Here is a 23936-nt window from a genome sequence, read left to right as displayed (position 1 = left end):
CTGAGTTGTTGATCTGTCTTCTAACACGACAATGACCCAAAACATATGTTACTCCTGGTATATTAACTAGCTCCAGAAGACCAAGTTGAACCTTATTGACTGACCTACACAAAGCCTTGCCTTCAGTCTCACTGAAAATCTGTGGGGTGAACTGAAGACCACAGATTTTCAATGCGCCCATCATCTGGAGAAGCAGAGAAGAATAGTGGACTGGGATCACTCATGAGCGGTGTGTGTGTGGGAGATTTGTTGAAAACTACAACAACCAACAGGCTGTTATCCAGCAAAACTGATACAAAGACCAGTTGGTTAATGGAGTTCACTGGGAGGTGCAAAGATGGTGCTTCACCAGAAACTTCCTTGTGCAAGGAAATAGCTGCGGTTGATCATATTTGCATGAAAGACGGCGGCTTGTCTACAAACACTTACCAACTACTCGCTAAGCCGTAGCAGAACTTGGGAAAGTATGATGCAAACTGAAGTGAAACTATGCACCTTTGAACTAAACTGTGTACCTTTTAAATATTGTTGGTTACTTTATTTTTGAAGGCGAGTGTTCATAGGACATTATAAAATAGTCACAATGAATAGGAAATACACCAGGTCGAAAAAACCCTGAATTCCAATTTTAAGACAAAAAAAGTTTTTTAAAAAAACAGTCCAAAACTGAGTCAAAGAGAAGCATAAATCCATCCATAAATCAGGGGAAAGCCCAGGATTTCACGTTGGCACAGTCAGAAGGGTTTATCTGAAAAATTCCTGAAATGATAAACGATCCTAACAGAACACATGGACCAAAAACTTGAGGTGAGAAAACTGGCTGTTAAACTGAAAGACAATGGAAAAATGAATGATGCAGGTATGTTAATGTGCATCCAGTTATCAGTAATAACAACCAAGATCACTGAACAGCAGTCTCAGCACAGTTGTCAACTTTCAGGGAGAATTATGTAAGTGTGCTGAAGCTGAATCATTAATATTCTGTGCATGTAAACCACTTTCCCTTAAACTGTCATGCTTCGTATTCGTGTTTAACATTGTAATGAGTGTGTTATTACATTAGCTGGACTGCACCGCTGAGCTCTGTGCTGTGAGTGGTCCACGGATGGGCCTTCCTCCATGAAGGGGGAGTCTGCCGCCTGCAGATAAGGAGGGTCGTGACCTCGAGGAGCAGAAGATGTTTTTGTTTATGGTGGCAGGTTCAGTTCAGCATGAACTTTGTGTGACTCCAAGGAGGCTGCTGAGTCACACTGTCAGTGTTGCTGAACTCGAATTAGGACAGGAAGGAGCCGCTGCACCTGCTACAACTGTCTCTAAAACTGCCAGCTCTACATTTCTTTTTCTCTTGTTTTTTCACGTTCACAGCTCCTGGACTCACTGGCATCGTGGGTGGACGACCCAGAGTGTGAGTTTAAAAAAAAATGCTTTCCCAATTTCTGCTTTTTTTTTTACCCACATGTGGAGAAAAGGAGCCAAAAAATCCCCCCATACAGCACGATGTAAGATATCTGTCTCTTACAAGAAGTTTCATGTTGTGTTTTTCATTTTTGTGGCTTCCAGGTCTCCTGTCCTAAAGCCATTTTTCTTCTTGCATCCCAAATCTCAGCTGAAGGTGAGTATGAATAAAAGAATAAAAGGAAGGTTTATTAAGAAGTTATTTTAAGAAATAACTTGATGACTTGAAGCTAAAAGAGAAGCCTCGTTATCTGGAAATAATGTTGAGCCTGAGTCTGTCGAATATAAACAATGGAGAATGTAAAGACTATATATAAAAGATAAACATATTAAAGTGAATGTATATAAAGCTGTTTCACAAAAGAGTATATTGACTGTGTGCATGTGTTATGAAGCTTTAATATTACAAAACCTTTATATAAAGTAACTATACAGATAAATGCCTTTAAAAATGTATATATTGATATTATACAAGTTGTACAGTTATATAGAGATAAAAGATAATACTGTAACCGGTTTTCCTAATATTTAAAATACATAATATAATTTTTGTTAATAAAGTGACTGTATATTAATAAATTGGGTCTATACAGTCAGTATTTCTATCCACGCTTACATCTGTAAGTTTTTGTTGTGGTAGGTGGAGATTCACATCGGTGGAGAGCTGGTGGAGTCTCTGTCAGAGGAGGAACCAGACACACCTGTGCAGGATGAAGCCCCTCCCACCTCAGTAGAAGATGTACCTGATGCAGGTAAATGAACATGCAGGACTTTAATTACAGCACCAGAGATCAATACCAGTTTTGGTTAGTCATACCGGTTAACTAAAGCAGTATTTGTTATAATTACCTGATAACCACACGTTATGATCACACATTGTGAGCTCTGGTGTTGCCAGCCAATCAGAGACCAGGCTTCCCTGTTGGTTTTAGTGGTTCATTTACTTTATTATTAAAATATGCTTGAATGTTTAGAGTTCTTGGTTATCTTTAAGAGGTTGTTGTGAGAGTTTGAGTCCTTGAAGAGGTTCCAGTAGTCCGTCTAGAAGTTCAAGGAGAAGGACCTTAAAGGGGCTTAGAGGTCCTTCAGGGTACTTTTTGAGGTCATCTTCTGTCGAATTTGAGTAAGATTGTTACTGTCAGGGCCGGCCATTTTAACAGTGAGCGCGTTTAGACTTTTTCCACTGTTTTTTTTTTTTTCCTGAAAAAATTCAGGGCAAGGCTTTTAAGGCTCATTTATACTCAACATTCTCACCCTCACGAACGGTTTCCAATATGGCATGATGCCACCTTCGCCACAGCTTTTTCAAAATGGGCCAGCTTGAGGGAAGACCATAGTTGTGTCCAAATTCATGGGCTGCATCCTCCTGAGGACCCGGCCTTCGCGGTCTACGTGGGCCGGGTCCTCAGAAGGTCGGGTAGGCCGGAAGTAAACGGCTGTGAAATTGGACGGTCTAGCCTTCTGATTTGCGTCACCGCTGTCTCGGTGGAGTTTAATAAATTCGGCCGTCTGCTCCTTGCTATTTAAAATCTAACAAGACACTGGCGTAAATTCTCGACCATCTCACACTTCTGTTTAATCAGTTTTCTGTCTGACGTTTATTCAGCTGTGTGAAAACCAAGGAGGAACCCACCCGGGGGATTAATAAAGTTTTATTTTATCTAATCTAATCTAATAACTTTAATCTCAGCCAAACCGATTTACTCACGAACAAATAAAACCAAAAAAAACCAAAGCCAAACAATAACATTTTTGGTTGTCTAAGTGACTTATATATTACGTTTAACTTGAGTAGCAAAAGTCCGCGTTAAACTGAAAATGATGTGCCGGGAGTTGTGCCGTTCTTGGCGGCTCTAGTGACCCTCGAGCTCCCTGCTAGCTATCCAGCTGGTGGGTAACAGACTTCTCCGAAAACATCGAAGCACTTTTGCAAATATGCGATATCTTGATAAACCGAGCAGATATTTGAAGTTTACACAGCTACATTCTCGCCTGAAAATATGTTAAAAGTTTATTTTGTGACCCAGAAAGATTAATAAGAGTAATTTTAAAACTTAGTAGCGGCCGCCGTTGCCAGAAACTGGAGTTTGGCTGGGCCATGCTATGAATTCTGGGATATGGTGGGCCACGAAGGACACACCCGACCCATCCTTCAAATTCGGGGAAAAGGAGGACGCATTTGTCAGCTGCATTCGGAGGAGTCTACGAATTTAGACAGCCTTTGGCGCGTCGCTGTGATGTAATCGGTCTACAAATGCGTCCTCAGGAGGATGCAGCCCATGAATTTGGACACCCCCTATGTGAACAAGTCCACCTGTACAGGCATTCTCAGATGACTCAAAACTCACGGAGAGAGATTTCCACAAAAGTTCTGGAAAAGATTACAAATGGACAAAAGAAAGTGGCTGTGTGATGCTGTCATGTTGACGCATGAAGCAACCAATGTGGCGAATATGAATGGGCTATTGAGGTTAGTACGATCCTTCAGGGGCTCAACCAGTCCTTGAGGAGGGTCCTTAAAAAGTCTAACTCCAAGGCATCATGACTAGAATCATCTGGGCTTCTGAAGAGTACAGATGACTTCCAAATGTTTTTATGCTAATCACCAAGTTAGGATCACCCTTATTTTTGACTCTAATAGAATTATAACAACACCCTGCATTATATTTTCTCTATAAAATCTTGTTCTTTACTAAGTTTGGGTTGCTAATTGGGTTGCTCCATCCATCACATTACATATTTTTCACCAGTGGCAATTGTGAAGGTAATGGATAATGGGTGTTTTTTTTTTGGGGGGGGGGGGGGTTGCCATCCAAATAGCAACAAAACATAGCAGATCTTTTGAAAAAGAAATATTTTGGTATGAAATTGGACAGCCAGGTGAGCCACTTGGTTGTCCAAGCCACAGCTTCTGTTTAGTCAATATTTCAGAATTCAGTTCCAAATTAAATCATGTATGAGTTACCCCAACCTAACCTGCCATCAGCAATGGGATCTGTACCACTGAAACACCACCTCCCCATTTTACTGGCTTGGTTAATGGGAGCCTGATAATGTTTTGTCTCCAGATGCACACCATTCTAGTGATGAGGACTTTGAAGATCCATCTTCTTTGTTATTCATTTAACCAGACTTAAATAATGAGGTCTGGACCTGCCAAAGGAAGCGCTGAGTTGCTCGGGTCGCCTGGCTCCAGGAACCAAATTTTCTTTTTAAAAGCATCAGTTGATGGATCTTTGACAGGGATGATGAATTTGTCTATTGTGATGATGTTGAAGGTCTTTGTGAAGCAGTGGGTTGTGGGTATGATTCAGATGAGTGGAGGCTGCTATTGCCCGCTCAAAAGCCAGCCTGAAGTGTGTCCAACTGCATAATGGCAATTTCTTTGCATCCCTGCAACTTTATTCGTTCTGTCCACTTAAAAGAAACCTATGAAAGTTTGTAAATTTTGTTGGAAAAACAAGAACAACGAGCACAAATGGACCACATATGGAAAATAATAGATGTACATTTTGGGACAAAACTGTACGTGAGTGAATATTTAGATTGATATTTTTTAAGCTTGGTGTCTTTGAATTAAGTAATATCAACTGTTTTTGATGTAGGGCATAATAATCTACAAAATAAAGCTCAGGTTGTATCAGATAATTATTGACCCTAAAGTCAATAATTATCTTTAATGCCTTAAAGTCATCAGGAGCTCACTGAGGTCATAGATCAGGTGAGCAGTATGAGATTTCCCTCATAGACTTCTGTACCATTGGACTTCTGTTTGCAACCAGAGGAGTCATCCTGTGTTGGCCATAAAAGAATAAACGTTCAAAATGCTTCAACGTTGGATTCACAAACCAGTCCAGTCCACACCAACAAACCAAATCCCACTTAACACAATCAAGTTTAAGTATTTTTTAAAAATTCTCATAAAAAAACCTCAACAAACTGCGAAAGTTAATAGACTTTCAGATCAGTCACGAGGTTGTGAGAAACACTTCAGCTATGCAGGATTGCTGCTCTGTGTTTGTGAGTCTGTCTGAATCTGGGATTCCTAAGAAGTACAAGCTGTGCCACTTTTTATCCTTTCACCCTTTCAACCAGAGCTTCCCCTACATGGCCCTGGACAACAATCACAGCAGAATTTAGGACACTCGTGCGAAGATGTGACGAGATGCAAACCCAGGCAGAGGAACTTTATTTACAAAAACACACTCTTACACATTCCTGACTGAAAAGAGGAAGGCCTCTCCAATTACAAAGACCAAAACAAGCGAAGAGCCAGAAGACAGTTTCTGGATTTAATATTTATTCATATGGTTCCATTTAGAAATCAGTCACTGACTGAGTTTAGCTGCAATTTATCTGCCTATTATTAATTACTGATTAGAACATATGTGCAGAAAAAATACTTCAAAGTCACATTAGCAAACACAAATTAAAGATTGGACGAAATTATATTTCATTGGTTTAAAGTGATCTCAAGTACATGGTCATTATTAACAGAGAGTGCCTGGATAGTGTTTTGAGTGTTCCAGGTACAGTTTGCCTGGTTGAACAGCACATCTCCAAAACTGCAGACACAAACCTTTCCAGTGTCCTGCAGCTCATCTTTGAGAGTCTCTTTTTTATCATTGATGGCAACATGGACAGCTAAAGCAGAGTCAAAGTTGTTGGTTTCTGTCAGCTGCAGAGTGGTTGTAGTAATATTGTAGATGTAGGCACTAGAGTGATTCTTAATTAACGATAGTTTAGAGGTTTAAAGCTAGCTGTCCTTGAGACGGCCTTGAAAGTTCTTTAAGAGTGTTGGAGATGTTTGTAGCTTTTAGGCAAGGTTCAAGATTCAAACACACATGCAAATACAGTAAAGCAAAAACTAAGTTTGTACAACTTTATTGAGCTTGTGTCAATATTTGGTATGACCAACTTTATTCTTCAACATAGCCTGAGCGCTCTTAGCCAAGCTTTCTTGTCATTTCTTTAAGTTGTCTTCAGGAATAGTCCTCCAGCCTTCCAAACTCTTGGATGTTGGCCACCTTTCGTTTTGTTCTCTGTCACACTGCTTCAATAATGTTGAGGTCTTGCCAATCCATGACTGATTATGGTTAACTGTGTGTTTTTCTATCCAGGTGTGCTTTTACTCCAGTAAAAGCACACCTGACAGTGTGTTTGGGATCATTGTTACGCTGAAAAATGCAGCTGTAACCAATTAGACGCTCTCCAGCTAGTATTGCATGGTGAATCAGAATCTGAGGGTACATTTCTGCGTTCATAATTCCATCAGTTTTAACAAGCTCTCCAACATCTGGCTGAACTGCAGCCCCAAACCATTCCAAACCCTCCACAGTGTTTTACAGGTTTACAAAGATACAACAGACTGTTGTACCTCTCTCTTGACCTTATCTATACATACTGACAACGATTTGAACTAAAAATTTCAAATTTGGAATCATGACTTCATAGGACCTATGGCCACTGATTTTCAGTCCAGTTCTTGTGTAATCTGGCATACCTCAGTCTTTTCTCCCTGTTTTCCTTCCTTAAAAATGGCAGCCACATTTCCACTGAGACCATTTCTGATGAGGCTTCAGTTAACAGTAGATTGATCAACTGAAGGTCCAGATGACTCTCAGGTCCTGTGTCAGATCTTTCATGGACTGTTTTCTAAGGATATGGCTATCTGATGCTGTTTATCTGCAGTATATAGTTTTTAGGCCTGTCACTACTTCTTTTTCCAGACTGGACAAGTTTAACTTCTTTTACGAATGCAAAGCAAACTATGGCAAGAAATGCTACGTTTTCAGTAAACAGCACTTGGAAGTCACTTTATTGGTGCAAGAATACTACTTTATGTCTATAAATTGTTGGCATTGTTGTTATTGTTGGCATTTTTCATAGATTCAACTAAATAAACAAATTAGGTTTGTTTTGTTTTTTGCAACAAGCTAATACACTTAGAAGGACTGTACTGGAAATGAATGAAATAGCAGCCAGAGCAAACCAAAGTCTAAAGCAAAACTTTGAAAAAACCCCAGAAAGCCTGCAGAACTGCTGTTCAAGACCATTAAAAAAAAAAGACAATTACAAGAACATTTGGCTCCTTGGAACCAAAAACCCCCCACCAATGTTGGTGGTTACATATATTGTCCTTGAGAAGGTTCCAATCATGTTTAACTACATATAACAATACCATTCAGTATACATATAAGCAGTAATCGATTTAAAGTATCAAAGGTCTTTGAAAGGTCAGGTATTTGAAGGCATTTGAAAGGTCCATGAAAAGATTCATTCTTTAGGAGGTCCAAGGGTTTGGCGAGGGCTATCCTTGAGGCTCTTTAATTGTCACTGAAGATTTAGTCCTCAGTTGAAAGGACTGCATAAGGACAAATGAGTGCTTGCTGAAAGTGCTGACTGTGAGTTTGTTTCTGTGTTTTATCACAAGGCAAGAAAAGAAATTTGAAGGCATTTTTGATTTTTTGTTCTTTGCCCAGACCTGCCCAGTGGACCACACAGCTACAGACTGGAGGAGCTGGCGTACACGAGGAGCGGCGACAAAGGAGACTCTGCTAACATTGGTGAGAACAAATAAACCTCAGGAATGATATTCAGAAATATACAACACTGATTCAAACTAAATTAAATCCTGTTTAACCTCGAGTTCACCAGAGAAATCTGACTGTCTCAAAATTAGGCCAGGAATCTCTGTGCGTGTGGTTAGTTTGGAGTCTCTTTGAGAAGTCCTTGAAGGTTCAGCAGGTTATTGGTGGAGATGTTATTCGTGCTCTATTAAAATCTTCCAAGTGAGCCCTTGAGGAAATACCATTTGTTGTTTAGAGAGTTTTTTAGAAAGTACTTAACAAGACTCAAATGGTCTTCAAAGGGTCACTGACGTCGTTCAGTGTTCAAAGCAAAGACGAAAAGGAGGCCAATTATAAAGACGAAGGTTTACAGTAACTGTTTAAAGTTTACTGCTCTAAGCACTCTTTGTTTGGAAAAATGTTCAGGCATAGTATAATAAAGCTCTGTTTTTTGTTTTTTTATTTTAACGAGCAAAACACTGGTTTTAATTCCTGAGAAATGAAAATCATCACATCTGTGCATCTCTGTAGGAGTCGTAGCTCGCCATCCGCTCTACTTCCCCTATCTGAAGAAACACCTGACTTCTTCTGTGGTGGAGGAATACTTCTCCCACCTCATCAAGCCAGGAGTGAAGAATGCCGTCACACGGTGAGCAGGAGGAGGAAAAGGGTGTTTGTTGTGAGAGTCACTCAGGTCCTTATACATTTTTGTTTCACTTCCGCCTCTGTGCACCACCATTTTAATCAGTCAGTAGGATATAATACAGTTTTATTTCCAGCATGTAAATATAACTAAAATAAATATCAAGATGTGATTAAAGTGCAGATGTTCAGCTTTAATTCAAGAGGTAATAATGATAAAATATATATCATAATATATCATCTACATTTAATTCCATTTATATTTGGACACTGACACGAGTTTTGTGTTTTTTGGGGTTTTTTTTTTACCTGTTTACTGAAACATTATAGATATGGACATTATGTGTAGACTCTCAGCTTTCATTTGAGGGTGTCCACATTTAAAGATGCTGAGGGGTTCAGAAGTTTCAGGTCCTTAACATGTGCCACCCTCTTTTTAAAGGGATCAAAAGTAATTGGACAATTGACTCGAAGGCTATTTCATGGGTAATACCTTTGTTAAGATAAAAGGCCTGGAGTTGATTTGAGGTGTGGTGCTTGCATTTGGAAGATTTTGCTGTGAACAGACAACAAAGGGTCAAAGGAGCTCCCCATGCAGGTGGAACAAGTCATCATTAATTTGAGAACACAGGAAAAAAAACATCAGAGAAGTTGCTGCAATATTAGGAGTGGCAAAATCTACAGTTTGGTACATCCTGAGAAAGAAAGAAAGCACCGGTGAACTCAGCAATGCAAAAAGACCTGGAGGTCCATGAAAGACAACAGTGGTGGATGATCGCTTGAATAACCAGGCTCCGTTTTATCTTAATTACCTTATAGTACCATATCACCCCATTAGAGCACTTCACTCTCACACTGCAGGATTTAAAATAACAAAACAAGGGGAGATTTAAAAATGTACTGATTTGATGAAAATGAAGACAGTTGCTAGGTAAATGAGCTAAAGGGCTGTGTGCCTTTCAGATCAGTTGCTTTTTGATTCGGTAATGCTCCACAGCTGTCTGTTGTGTTGTGTCTGCCTGGATAACAAGAGGAAATCTAAGATCCTACTTAAAACATCATCACCAGGCCTTCGGCTCCATTTTCAAACCCCACAAATACCACACTGACAAAGATTTAACAGAGTGCTGAAGACACTGAAGGATGGCTGTGGCTGAAACCCTCATGCTGTAGTCATGAAAAAAATCCCACAACAGGCTGATGGAAACCAGGAGCACAACTTCCACTAAAACTGAGATATAACACCATGAACACAGCTCACTGTCAGAGGCCTCCTCCTCGAGGTAATCACCCTGTAATGACACAGCAGAGGAGACGTAATAGGAACCAGGGCTGTGGTGTTTGATAGCCGGAGTCGGTGGATGACCAGGTTGTCTCTAAACAGAAGAATCTCAGGGTTCAGTGTTTTTATTTACTCCTCACAAAGAGACGAGTTTTCTGCAAGATTATAAACAGTTTATCTGCTGCCCGTTAGATTAGTAGCAGACACAATTTGTGTAAGTTAAGATACACTCTGTTTACCCCAAAGCTGAGAAATTCCTTTGTTAAAGCAGATAAAAATCAAAATAAACACAACCATATAACAAGCAGGAAGACGTGTATCTCGGTGAAATACAGAGTGAAAAGGGTAAAAACTCATCTGAAATCATGAAATCAAGTATAGATTAAAAAAAAAGAAAGAACTGTATCCAGGCAGCTCACTCTCCAGGTAGTATTTATTTTTCAGGGAATAGCATTTTACATATTGTATTTAAACATTATAAACAGTAGGTAATGAATGACAGCTGTTTTTGGGGTCAACTTGAAAGAAAGGCAGATGTGAAATGTAAAAATGAGGTCAGAGGTCAAGTGTGACGTCATATTTGGATGCAAACTATGATGTGAAATTTACAATCCCCATAATACCAGCATCATTACCTAAATGCTGTCAATATTTAAAAAAACAAAGTAGATTTTTAGCAGTTTTAAAGATAGACAAAAATTTTGAACTTATTTGACCTTGAAAAAGAGGTCAGAGGTCAAAAGTGACATGATATTTATCATATCGTTCTCTATATGCCTACAATGACAGTAAGGAACATAGATTTAAATAGCTCTATATAACATTAGTATCACTCTAACCTTCAGATCAACCTATTGACCTTTGAAGAGAGGTTAGAGGTCAAATGTGACGTGATTTAGAAAATCTTTTTTGTCAGTTTTCCAACAATAAATCATGAAGTCGACCTTGAAGACCTTGGAGGAAAATCTCTGTACAGTAGTTTTCAAATAAAACAAAATCCTGCCTCAACATAAACATCTACCAGCTCAAACATGTGGATACGCCTGCTGTGGATCTTCTTTAAGTCGTTGATGAAGGAGCAGCTGAAAGTAGCTATTCTGATCTACTGTTGTTAGCACTTGTGGCCGGAGAGGGCGCTATTCACCAGGAGTTAAACTAAGAGGTATCAAGCTAACGTTGCGGTCGCCACCATTTGACCTCTGATGTTATGAAGAAGATTCACTACTCCCGTGTTAAAATCTGGACATTTTTAACATGGCTCTATGGATTGACTCAATTTAGGAGCGAGCCCCAAGTGGCTGTTAGCGGAACTGCAGGTTTTTAGTATCTAATTACTTATTATTATATTTATTGGTATATTTAGTAATATGATAATTGGATTGGTTGGAGCGTGTTGAATTTCCTTGATGAGACGAGCAGCACTAGCTTAGCGGGCATGGCTGTACCTGACGCTGAGCATGTATATGGCCACGGCGGACATGTTTCAGCGGTGACTCAGCGCGCGGCGTGTTAGCGATTAGCGTAATGAAGAGATGGAGGCCATAAAGCTCGCTGACCTGCGTCTCCTCTCGCACCCTGAAACGCCTCCCTGCTGCCACAGACGCTTCATTAGTGCACCTCCGGCACTCGTCAACCCAGCGGGAGGCCACTGGTCAGAGCATGTGTGTGTAAGCATGCTCACACACATGCTTACAGACAGAGGCATGCACACACACTTTACTAGTAAACCACACATTTAACTGCACACACATCAAAAGCCCGCGTGGTACATTTACGTGTGCAATAAACTGCCAAACCAGCACATGGTGCCAGTGTGTGTGTGTGTGTGTTTAACACATATGGTTGACCGTGTGTGGTTTTAAAGTGATGGTTACCATGGTTATGAGTGTGGTTTTTTAGTTTTTTCTTCCTTGTCATTCACAGATACACTCTGCCAGGAATCCACGGCCTTAACTTTGTCCTGCAGAGCTCGCTGGGAGGTGGAGGAGTGGCCTCTCTGCGCAGTGACCCCCAGGTAACACATGGCCACACACACACACACACATCTATACATACAGATCCTTCCTGGATCTGTGAGGGCACTTAATGACATTAAACCTTCTAGTTTAACCTGAACCAGATCCTCAGCTGAACCCCTGAAGCAGTCAATTTAAAGAAAGAAATGTCTCCGCCTTCCACCACCTCTCCTCTCCCTCTTCAGCCACTCGCTGTCTGTAAAAGTTTAACGAGAAAGTTCAGCCTCTGCAGATCTCGTGTAATAGGCGAGAAAGGGGGTAGCTGGTTCAAAGTGGGTCTACAGCTTAATTTCAGTCTGTATGCACCTGAAAACCATCGCGGTTCTCACGTTTCTTCACCCAAACAACATGAAATTTCGTTTCTTCCGCATCATCTTTCAGTTGGCTGTGAAGAAACCTGCTTTATTTTTAAATTACTGACAAAATAAAAATAAAAAAAACACTCATGAGATTTACACTAATTATTAAAAGCTCAATCTCAGAGTAGTTTTGTATGACTCACATGTCCAGCGTGACACACAAGGATTATTTTGCGATTATTCAGTTCATCCTCTGTCTGAATCCATTTTATGCTCCTCCCTCTTTAGGCCAACTCAGTTTTGATTGGCTGCCCCTCATCCATGGTGTAATGTAAATATACAAGAGCAAATCCATACCCTGAGGTGTTCCTTTAGTCTGCTGTTTGTGTTTCAACTGCAATGTCAAACTTTAAAAACAAATGCTTTCCTTCTTCATCCCGCTTTAGCTCTCTCTTTCTCTCTGGACTTCATCAGAGATGTAATAGTCCCCCCAAAATATCTGCACCACCTCACTGATCCATTTCTAGCTCCTATTTTTGATCCACTATATTAAATATCATTTATATCCTATCGATTTGCAGCAGCAGTCCACAAGATTAATTGATTAGAGAGAACCTCGTCAATCAGGACATCCTCTATGAGGAACACTTGGTGGCAGTGGGGAGAAGGAACCCACTTTTAAAAGGAAATGACTACCATCAGAACTAAGCTCAGGGAAGGGTAGCCCCCTCTGAATTTAACCAATCAGCACCCAGAGGTTTTTAGGGCCGATCAGGCGTACATATCCCCGAGTTCTCATGGTGGGGACATGAAATTGTGGTCAAAAACCAATATTTAAGTTCCTGCAGCATCCTCCCCTCTGCCCCTTAATGCTCTCTGGTCGCTATGGTAACGCATAAATATTTCTTTAAAAATAAAACACACAACTACAACCCAGGGAAGACTCAGGGAAACCGAGTTAACGATAAAAACCCTGAAAACCATACATTTCAGCCCAAGCTTCAACTCTCACGGCCCGGTACCAAACGACTCGTGGACCACTACCAGTCCGTGGCCCGGAGGTTGGGGACCGCTGATTTTTATTATTTGTGCGTATATAATATGAGCATTTACTATTATAAGATCATGTCTATGGCAAAAGAGGAGAAGTTTGACTCTGTCTAAAATGTAAATTAAAAACAGAATGCAATGATTTACTAATGTCATAAACTCGTGTTTATTCAGAATAGAAGATAGAAAACAGATCCAGTGTTTGAAATGACTGTGTATGGCAACATATTTCTGCTGCTATCATGACGCAGACCCAGTAAATTTACAGCAATATGTTATTATTTTATATGAAATTAACAACAACATTCTGTGTGACTTAGTGTCTCCACCAAGCTTTGATCGCTGTGTTCAAACATCTCCATCGCCCACTGATGTAAACCCAGTCAATGGAAAACCAAACATTGCACTTTTAACACTTTTAATGCATTATCTTCTAGAACACCCCCCCCCCCACACACACACACACACACACACATTTATTTCTCACTGTTTAAGCCCAAGGACTTGTGCTGACAAATTTCTTTCATTTACTACAACAGTGTTTCTTTATCATTTAGAAAAACTGATGCATGTGGTTGAAATTACGCTCTTTTTAAATATTGGGATATCTCAGGGATTAAATATGCAGTTATGACAGAAAGGGTATTTTCACTGGTCCGGCTCACTTAACATCAAACTGGGTTGTACGTGTAAACGATGGGTTAAAATGAGTCTGACAACCCTGGTGTAAGGTAAAGAGACAGCAGAGCAGCTCCAGGCCCTCTAAAAGGTGGGAAAACCTCTAGTCATAATTAAGGTCGTGTCCTTTGTCATCAAAGCTTTTCTCCTCCCTCGTTTCTGCTTTTTCTTTTCTCCTCATTGTTTATCAGAGGCATTGGTAAAGTTTCTTTTTCTCTCTGCTGCACATCAAAGAAACTCTTTTAACACCTCGCACAGCCGTAAAGCTCAACGACTCCAAGGTGGAAGCACGCACACGTTCACATTTCCTGTCTTTCCTCAGGGCAAAGCCTACGGTCAGATGCTGCTGGACTTGAAGCTGAGAGGACTGCCTGACCTCAAGTCTCTGGTGGACTGAGAGTCAAACAGAGGGAGAGAGAAAGAGCTGGAGGCAAACCGAGATGTAAAAGAGAGTTCACGAGGAACGTGAGACTTTTTACCTGAAGAGAAACGCAAAGGGAGCATTTATAGATCCAGATCACGTCCACATCTGAAACCTGAAGAGCATAAGATCATTTTATACATAAATTAGATTTAGGGCTTCACAATGTTTACAACATGTGGGTCACCACAACTCAAATCATCATGGGCCTTCTGCTCAGCCATCTGTAATTGGCCTAAAAATTTTACAGTTCCAAGTTTGGGGATATAAAATGATTGCTGTGACAGTTGTAGTTTCATATACCAAGTACTCTTCAAGACCTTTATATTTTTTTTAAATACTCCACTGATCATCTTCCAGCATTTTTTCTCACACTTTGAAATCTGAGGCAATGTGTGAATGTGAATGACTCAAAAACCATGAAATGTAAAAGCCTTTCTTACCATAAAAAGAATCAGGATCTGTAATTTATATACATGCTATATACATGCATTTGATGATTTGAGATTCGACAACCCGCATGAGATCTGGCACAGATTTAGATCGTCTAAAGGAAACATCCAGAGCACCCCGTAAAAACAGATGGACACATGTCCATAAAATTTAAGCCAAACAAGTTTACACGGGGCCTTAATCCTCTGAAGTCCAAGTTATCATTGGTGATGATTGTAACCCTGTGCAGTCAGAATGAATAATGTTGAAATTCAAATAGAACATTGACATTTTTCCCTTGTGTCTTGAAAAAGTGTTTCCTTTTTCCAAATACAATCTCATGGTTGGGATCATCACCAGTGATGGCTTACGCCTCACGCAGATTAACTGGTAGCTAACGGTTACTAAATGCTAACATTTAAAGACTGCCATGTTGTTGTTTTTGGTTTTTGGGTTTGGGTGAAGTTTTTGGTTTTGGTTTTTGGGTCAATATTGGTAGTGAAGTGTTACCGCAAGCAAGTTTACCGAGCATTCTTCATCCATAGGCTGTACAGAGAACACATAATCTGTTAATTAATGCTAAAATGCTAAATTTCATTCACCACAACTAAACAACAGACTTGCTAGCCAATATGGACAATTAACTGCACAGCAGCCATATACAGTCAACACAGTCCTGAGTCAACACAGTTCATTTAAATATTTATTTATTTTATTAAAAAAAAAGTCACCCCTGCTCAGTTGCTATGAACTAAACTGGGGTTTCAGTTAGAGGAATTACATTTTTGAGTCATAACGACTGATAATACTGACCTGTTAAATTGAGGCCCACTTGTATGTCAGTTCTTAGAGCATTAGATTTGCAATTTGCGAACGCGTTAATGAGCTAACCACACTAATCTGTTGACGCCGTGCAGCCCCACGCACGGGGCAATCCGTGCTAGTTCGCTAACGGAGATTTGCCGCATTAATGCAGTTATGGCGTTAACGTCATTTTAACGAGAATAACGCTGACAGCACTAATTTTGAATCTCAAGTTCAAAGAGGAAAACCCAACAAAACAGAGTGGAATCACCTGGAAGGCAGCTAAACTGCCAACAATTCTTTTTTTTCTTGCGTTTTACTTTGATGCAAATGTGTGGGTCAAACGTTGTGAAAGCGTCATCACGCTGTATTGGACTTGATTTGAACTCAGTGACTGATATAGTGAAACAGTAGAGGTTTCTCACCCCAGACCCACAGATGTTGGCAATACAGGAAAATGTTTGGAGGCCGATTGTTCGCATCAGCCTCATAATCTTGACTTGCCTTGACCTCTGACCTCCCAGGGAACAAGGAGAGCTGGTTTGGGTTTCCCTCGCAGGGTAAACAAAGTCTTTTCTGTGAGCTATCAGAGGAGACACTCGACGGGCACGACGCCTGGTTCTCCCCGTCTCGTTCACCTTGGCGTGACCCGGCTCCTCCGATGTTCGCCGCCCCGCAGGAATGCACGTCTCCTTCCACCAAACTGACTCTCTGCCTTCCAGCCGGTTTAGTCATAATTGCAAACAGACTGAATTTGGAGTCGGAGTCACTCAGCAGCTTCCGTCGGGGCTCGAATCTCATAAAATCCTCCACCTCTGAATCATATCCCCCTTTCCACAAAATCTTCATACTCACATTTCTTTGTCAAGTGACTTCTTTTTTTTTTTTTTTTTTGGTTTTCCAGGGAAATTCTGCAGCCCCTGTTCCCTGAACTTTGACCTCTTTTTTGTAGAGAGCTTGAGTTTACAGTCAGAAATGTAAAACAAATCAAAGTATTTTCATGACTGAATGATCGCAAACACAGAGAAGGAGCCACATTAGAGAGCCTGCCTAAAACAATAAATAAACAGTTGTCCTGTAAACGGGCATTCAAAGGGTTTGGGGCACAATAAAACCATAAAAAATGACAGCAAGACAAATCCTTCCAGACATGAATTGAAAGCAGAGCAGCACGAGTTTAAATTGTGCCAAAGTCACACGGGAAAAGTTCAAATCAATCGGCCGTTCTTCAGGATTTAAGGGACGACTGAGCGTCGTGTCAAAGTCAGAGCTTGAAATGGCGCTTCCCATAAAACCCCCAAACCGAAAGAAGTTACAAGCCGCAAGTGTCGCCACTTTGCATGTAAATCTGGAAATGTGCTTACATCTCAATGATGAAGGGAGCAAGACTCTGGATTCACATCTGCCCTCCACATTGCTTCCCATGAAACATTTGTCGTAACCGTGTGGAGAAACCCTTCATCATTGTAGAACAACACCACCTCCCCAAAACACATGGACTCTAAGATTTATGAGCGTGTACAGAAAAGATTTCCAAACAATCGATGCTCATTTTCTGGCATGTTTACTCAATTTGCACGCTTTTATGTCAATATAGACTTCCTCAGCTAGTTTTTGGTTCAAACCTGGAGCGACTGATGGAAAGCCTCTTCAACCTCCTGACTTCACCTGGTCGTTTTCAGTAGTGGTATGTGTCACCCTAACCAACTCGGATAGATTGACAGTAAGACTGTTTTGAGTCCAGATTATTTTAATAATTTAACTATATCACTGCTTGTTCATTTATCAAAAATGAAGGTTCTGTGATAGTGTCCTTTAAAATAAGGGCTACATTTTTGCTTCAAGGTTTAATTTGGGCATCTATAGAAACATCTTGAAGTTTAACTATGAAGACTTTTTCCCCAACATATTTGATATTTCTTTGCTAATCAAGGGATTGTAGCATAACTTAAGAGAACCAAAAATGTAATAAATAACAATAATAAATAACAATGGTCTCTGGAGAGTAAAGGCCCCTGTTCATTTAGACAGCTGTTGTTATCTGTGCCATATTTCATATTTAGCTATCCAGTCGTTTTAGAGTGCCAGTCGAAACACATACGTCCAATAATTGAGCCTTGTGGAACACCAGAGGCCTTTTTTCTTTATTTCAGCAGGTTTACATCAACTTAAAGAAACAGAAGCAGCCTCCAACTTTTTAAAGTCTGAAAAAAATCCCCAGTTCAAATTGGTGGGTGATCTTTGTGATTTGATGTTTGTCTATGAATTAGCTTTAAAACATAAACTCCGATGGTAGCTTTTTTCTTATTAACAGCTTTTCTCTGTATTATTATATTTGAACCACTGCCTCTCACCACTGATTTTTTTCTTACTTTCTCTCTTTCTGGTACAAATTACCAGCATTGCCTTATTCGTAATGGATGCACTTTAGTCAAACTGATATCATAAAGCCTTACTGAGGAACCATGTGTGCTGTTATACAACTACATAGATTTCATCAAAATCACATAACTTTTTCATTAAATATCCAATTTATAGGGCACACTGTTGCTTTTTGTCCATTTTAGAAACATTTCTTTAAACTTGAAACTTACCAATACTTTGAAATGATGAAACTCTTGTAATTAAAGATCTGAAATAGGCTGAAGATTATAAGCAGTATGTTAAGACTTATTTACATTTTTTGATGAAGACGTTTAACTCTTTGGCTTTCTGCTTTCTATTTAAAATATTCTGTATAGAAGTGATTTTTGTAGATACTAAAGAGATTAAAGATATTTTTATTATCAAACCTTCTGCTTACAGCTTGCGCCGTTTGTGTGTGTGCCTGTTTTGTTAACAAGGTTGTCTTTGTGACAGGAAGCCGAGCAGCGAAAGGTGTCGACAGCAACAAGACAGAAATCTCAAACATGTCTTTCTTTGTTCCTAAAAGCAGCCGTTTGTTTTAAAAGCACGTTCTAGGACTCCAGAGGGGATTCCAGTCATTTTGCATATCGAGTATATTATGCATATATCATAGAATTCAAGATGCAGGAAAATAGAGCTGCACAAAAAAAAAACAAACCCAAATTTGGTTTAAGCTGTTGGGTATGTTTCTGAGACTCCACTGTTCTGCTGTGGGGATGAATGAAAATAAAACCAAACCAGCAGGGAGTGAACCCGCCAAGGAACGTGTGCAAGGAAAGTAGCAGCACAATAACAACAGAATAGTTTACCACACTATAAAAGAGAGCACAGTAAAAATGCAATTAAATGCTCCAAAGAAATACCAAATTAAAGTTTTTCAGCCTCAGATAGTTTAACAAAACATATTTATTTTGAAAGTGACAAAAGATTATAAGCAAATAAACATGTTTCAGTAAAAGTGGATAAGATTATAAGAATTTATATGAAAGCTATGTTAGCTGTTCCCTTCATATATACTCAGAGTTACATATAAAAGTTAAAAATACCTTTTTTTTTAAAGTTAATTTTACTTAATTTTTCTATTTTGCTGTTTATATTTCCTATAATATGAGTTTTACATTTTGTTAAAGAACAGCAGATTTCTTCTCTACAATTAAAGAACACACATACATACATATATGCACATATGTATGTATGTATATAAACATACATAGGTGTAATAATAAGTAAAGACAATAAGTAAAGACTTGCAATCAAAAATAAACATTAAAATTTTAATGATAAACAAGCAGGGGACTACATATGTAAGTAAACATTAAGAGAAGACTAGTAAATAGTTTTTAATAAATACAATTTATATTTGCTGATATATACCCATATAGTGCATAACTACTTCAATCTAGAAAAAAATACTTGTACTCCTTTAAAAGAAAAAGCAGAGGTCCAGAAATGGAGCCTTGTGGAACATCAGAGAACAATTTTCTTGGATTTTGGAAGGCTTTTAAATTCCTGTTCTACAGTGTACACTGAACATCAGACTGACAAAAGGAGGATGAAGGATGGTGATTAACATTCAGAACATGCAGACAGCATGGGAACAAGTGTGTGTGTGCATTAATCAATGTGAAAGCAGCAGGTCACCAGTTTGTTGAATCGTTTGTCATGGCGCCATCGCTTTTGTCCTGCTCAGACTGATGCACAGCGAGGTATAGCAACACATTGAGTGCCTCCAACTCTGCCTGGGAGGATGGGAGATGTTTCTCTGACACAATGAAGCCCACAAACAAGTTCTTGGTGAAATCTGCTCACCAGACCACCAGGTAGCTACTGGAGCATAAAAGTTTGGTGCTGCTGGAAAAACTATGTGTGGTTATCCCAATGTGTTTTATAATGCAGCTTTATCAAATTTCTCCTGTGTCTCCCAGTTATGTGCACGGTGTCCTTTAGCATCATGCTCTGACATGCTAGCTGGGACTGGTGGCTAGTAAGAACGGGGAGATGAAGAAATGCATGTTGAGACCTTTGTGTTTTCAAGTTTGTTAATTTCCCCCCTCGCTTTTACTCTCATTTCAGTCTGTGGTTATGTTAGCATAAACAGAGGTCCTAGTTATGGTCACTAATGTTATTAGTGTTTTTATTAAGAAAAAAAACTTGGTTAAGCCTTGATTATACTTTGAATCCACTTGTGTCTGCTTGGGCCCAAGAAGGACACAAGCAGGGCTGCCAAGTTTCTGTGACCATGCAGACTTCAGATTACAATGTGCCAGCTGCCCATCCGCCCCAAGAGGCATACTTGAGGCAAACTTGCCCTATATTTAGGGTTTACTATAAACCCTATATTTGTGTGATACTCTAAGCACAGCTCAAGCTTTTTATTTTGCTTATACTCTTTAAATATGAAATTAAATAAACTCTGTTCATGATACAGATCCTATTTGGTTATTACTGGCTTTGAGGCTTGATTATTTTTCATAGTTATCCGAGTTTTAGCTTAGCTTTAGTTTTTAAGCTAACACTACAAAGGTACTAAACTAAACTGTCATTTTTTGATGTTTTATATCACAAGGCTTCTCACGTACGAATGCTAATAATACTTTGCCTCCACAATTTCTTAATGTATCACTTCTGAGCTAGTCTAAAAATCAAACAAGCTATTCAAAGATGGATAACCTTTCATTTATAAAGCGTACTGACATTATAGTTGGATAGCTTTCTCTCCTTTTAATTAATGGCATGTCCTGCAGTGCTCTAACTAGTGGGATTGTTTCAGTGGGGTAAAAGTCGCTCTGTTGTGCTGTCAAGATTGATAAAAGGAGATGAATTGCTCCCCATCGGTCATTTTTCTTCCCTCTTTGTGTCTGTTGGGCTTTTCTCACTTTGCTTTCCCATTTTTCTCACGTCTTATTTTGGAGCTGTGACTCCACAAAAGGATTGCCCCAAAATTAGGTTAGTATGCAAAAATTTGGGCCATCCCTACAGACACATTAAATTACATTCAAATTAGCCTCAAAAAACAGCTTTCTTCAAAAACATTGGACGTTGGGTCCAGATTTGATGTTAACCGAGTTTTTCAAGAACCAGTTCTTCCTTTGGTCTTTGTCAGTGGTTTCTATTGGTGCACTGGGTATATAATAACCTAAATACTTGTAGCCTATTTTTATAGTTTTCCCTGAAATACTTGACAGTGTTTTGGGTCGTTAATGATAAAATAATAATAGCTAAAATAAAATGGTTATTTTACTACTTGTAAGGACTCATTCAATATCCGTTGACTTAATAGGACTCACTGTGGTTCTGAAAAGTCAAGGTATGTTTCCTGTGTTTAAAATGTCTTTTTTATGAAATCCAATATTTATAAAGTATGATTTGTTTTCACACACATGGAGGAGGCTGTAAAAGTTCTGGTGCTGTTTCTGATTGTGTTTTTAGGATCTCCGCCCAGTGTGAGTACTTTCACCTGTAATAAGATGCTAATGTAGGTTTTGTTTGACATGAGCTGCTGTGTTTATCCCATATCTCCTCCTAAAAGCAGCTGGAGAGCATTAACACCATGCTGAGGGACACACACAAATGCATGTGTATGTGTGCATGTATTTGTTTGTGGTAAGAATCTTTTTTGACAGAGAGGTTTGGATTTATAGCTGGGGACCAGATTTTGATTTATAGTTCTACCGTCCTTCATATTTGAATTTATTTTACAGTATCTCATTATTTATTCATATCACTGTCGCCTATTTCATAGGCCTATTGTTAGGTGGTGGAAGTAACAAAAAGGTCACTGGGTTGGAAAAAAAAGGGACAAATATATCAAAATATCAAGCTTTTATTATCACTTCTTCTCCACAAAGCAAGAGTCAAAATGCACAGCTCACAAGCTACAAAGAAAAGGCTTTCTGATACTGGAGCTCTCCTGTATCTGGCCTCCAAAATGTTCAGAGTGGCAGCTAGGAGGGCTAAAGAGCGGCCAGGACACATCCAGACAGGCGAATTCACAGCAGGAACTGCTCTGGCTGTAACACTATCAGGCAATAATGGATAAATGCACTCCAACAGACTGCTTCAAAGTAACACAGAATGCTGCGGAAAAACAACAAATATAAAGAAAATGACCCAGAACTACTCGTGCTGACAGAAACAGGAAGATGCACGCAACTGCAGAAACAATAAAAGGACTGAAAACAAAATAATGAACCACAAACAGACGAAAACTGACTTCACAGAAAACAGACATACAACAAATGCAAACTGATGTAAACTGATGTAAACTGATGCCTTACTTCAAAATGAGACAAAATCAAAACACTCACAAAAGATGAAAGCAACAAAGAAGACACACAAAACATAATTAGCTAAATGAATTAAATAAAACATAAGTAGACACAGAAACACTTATGCAACTTTTTTCATGTATTAAAATCTCTTTTTTTTACTGTGAAGGGCTTGCAATGCAGTTTTCAGTGAAAATCCAAACAATGTGATATTCATCGCACACTATCACAGGTCCTTCATCCTGACAGCAGTCGGACTAGACTGTACTGTACACACATGCAAACACAAAGGACTATATATTGCCACTCCCAATGCACTTTATGTACATACGAAGATGTTTCTATTTGTGTATTTACTCTATATAGCAACCATTCGTAAATAGTAAGAATTACATGTATAATTGTTTTGGCTTCTATTTGACTTTTTCTTGCTAACCCTTGTGCTGTCATAATATGTAAATTTGTCTAGTGTAGGATTAACACAGTCTATGACAGTCGACAGTTAGCAACACTAGCTAATGCTAGCTTAGAAATTTAGTCCACTAACATTACCAAACAACTAGCTTCCAGCACAATACAGACTTTAACTTATAAGGCCTGATTTAGACTTCTGCTGAGAAGCCTTGTAGAGCTTGAGGGGTAATTTAGGTAAGCTACATAAGTTAGAGATGGGATTTTTTCCTCTTCTGAGTTCCGGTCTTTGTTGTGGTCAGTTTTCTTTGGGGATAAACACATTCTCTCAAGTTTTTCACTTCTTTGTACATCCTCTTACATCCATAGTTTCATCAATCTGCCTCCAGGAATTTGCTGACTTTTCTGAGTCCTTTTAGTGATGTTCTGATTTTTATTTTAAAATTCAACTGCAGGGACAAAGTAATGATAAATGCACATGAGGAGTACTGAACAATCACAGTAGTTGCAGGCTGCGTAGACCTGACGTGAAGTTATACTTCTAGGGAGGTACACTGTAGGTTATAGCACAGCTTTAACCTACATAGGTTTCAGAGGGGTTTGCGGTTATGACATAGCTTCAGATTTGCCGCTGAAGCATAAATCCCCAGTAGGCTGTGTTTCTTTTGGCTAAGGTTACCTAACACTAGTGTACCTGCTAACACAAAAAAAGCTATTTTCCAGAGCCTGTACAAATGTTATTACTGACACAATCAGGTCTGATTAGAAATGCTAGCTTAGCCTGTCAAATCACTTCTGCAGCTAACCCATGTACAGTGATAATATCATGTTCAACACGTGATTTATTGATTTCATGGAATTGCATAAATTAATAATGTATAGCTAACATGTGCAGTTAGCTAGCATGTATCTGACATTGGCAACTTCATCACAGTTAATCCTTTTTCCAATATTCAGTACACATGCTAGTCTCTGATGTGTTGTACAGCATATATGTCATCACTAGAGGGAGTGCAGAATTATTAGGCAAATGAGTATTTTGTCCACATCATCCTCTTCATGCATGTTGTCTTACTCCAAGCTGTATAGGCTCGAAAGCCTACTACCAATTAAGCATATTAGGGTGATGTGCATCTCTGTAATGAGAAGGGGTGTGGTCTAATGACATCAACACCCTATATCAGGTGTGCATAATTATTAGGCA

General features: G+C 39.3%; 1 protein-coding gene across 3 annotated transcripts in view; it reads left to right on the top strand.

Moving 5' to 3' along the window:
* The window catches only part of lratb.1 (lecithin retinol acyltransferase b, tandem duplicate 1), a 39632-nt gene that overhangs the window by 13624 nt on the left and 2072 nt on the right, over positions 1-23936 (top strand). For 2 of the 3 annotated variants that reach the window (XM_025905537.1, XM_025905539.1), the window contains exons 14-20: positions 1366-1405; positions 1561-1612; positions 2096-2207; positions 7938-8021; positions 8556-8673; positions 11872-11962; positions 14313-18150. In XM_025905537.1, coding sequence (XP_025761322.1) covers positions 1366-1405; positions 1561-1612; positions 2096-2207; positions 7938-8021; positions 8556-8673; positions 11872-11962; positions 14313-14387 — 572 coding nt within the window. In that variant the 3' untranslated portion in view covers positions 14388-18150. Of the gene's footprint in view, positions 1-1365; positions 1406-1560; positions 1613-2095; positions 2208-7937; positions 8022-8555; positions 8674-11871; positions 11963-14312; positions 18151-23936 lie in introns of those variants that run through there. The other variant, XM_025905538.1, reaches the window with a different exon arrangement.

The sequence above is a fragment of the Oreochromis niloticus genome, linkage group LG3 (genome assembly GCF_001858045.2).
Source record: "Oreochromis niloticus isolate F11D_XX linkage group LG3, O_niloticus_UMD_NMBU, whole genome shotgun sequence".
Classification (NCBI taxonomy): Eukaryota; Metazoa; Chordata; class Actinopteri; order Cichliformes; family Cichlidae; genus Oreochromis; species Oreochromis niloticus.
The sequence above is the reverse complement of the archived record's forward strand: the minus strand, read 5'-3'. Positions and strand labels throughout refer to the sequence as shown.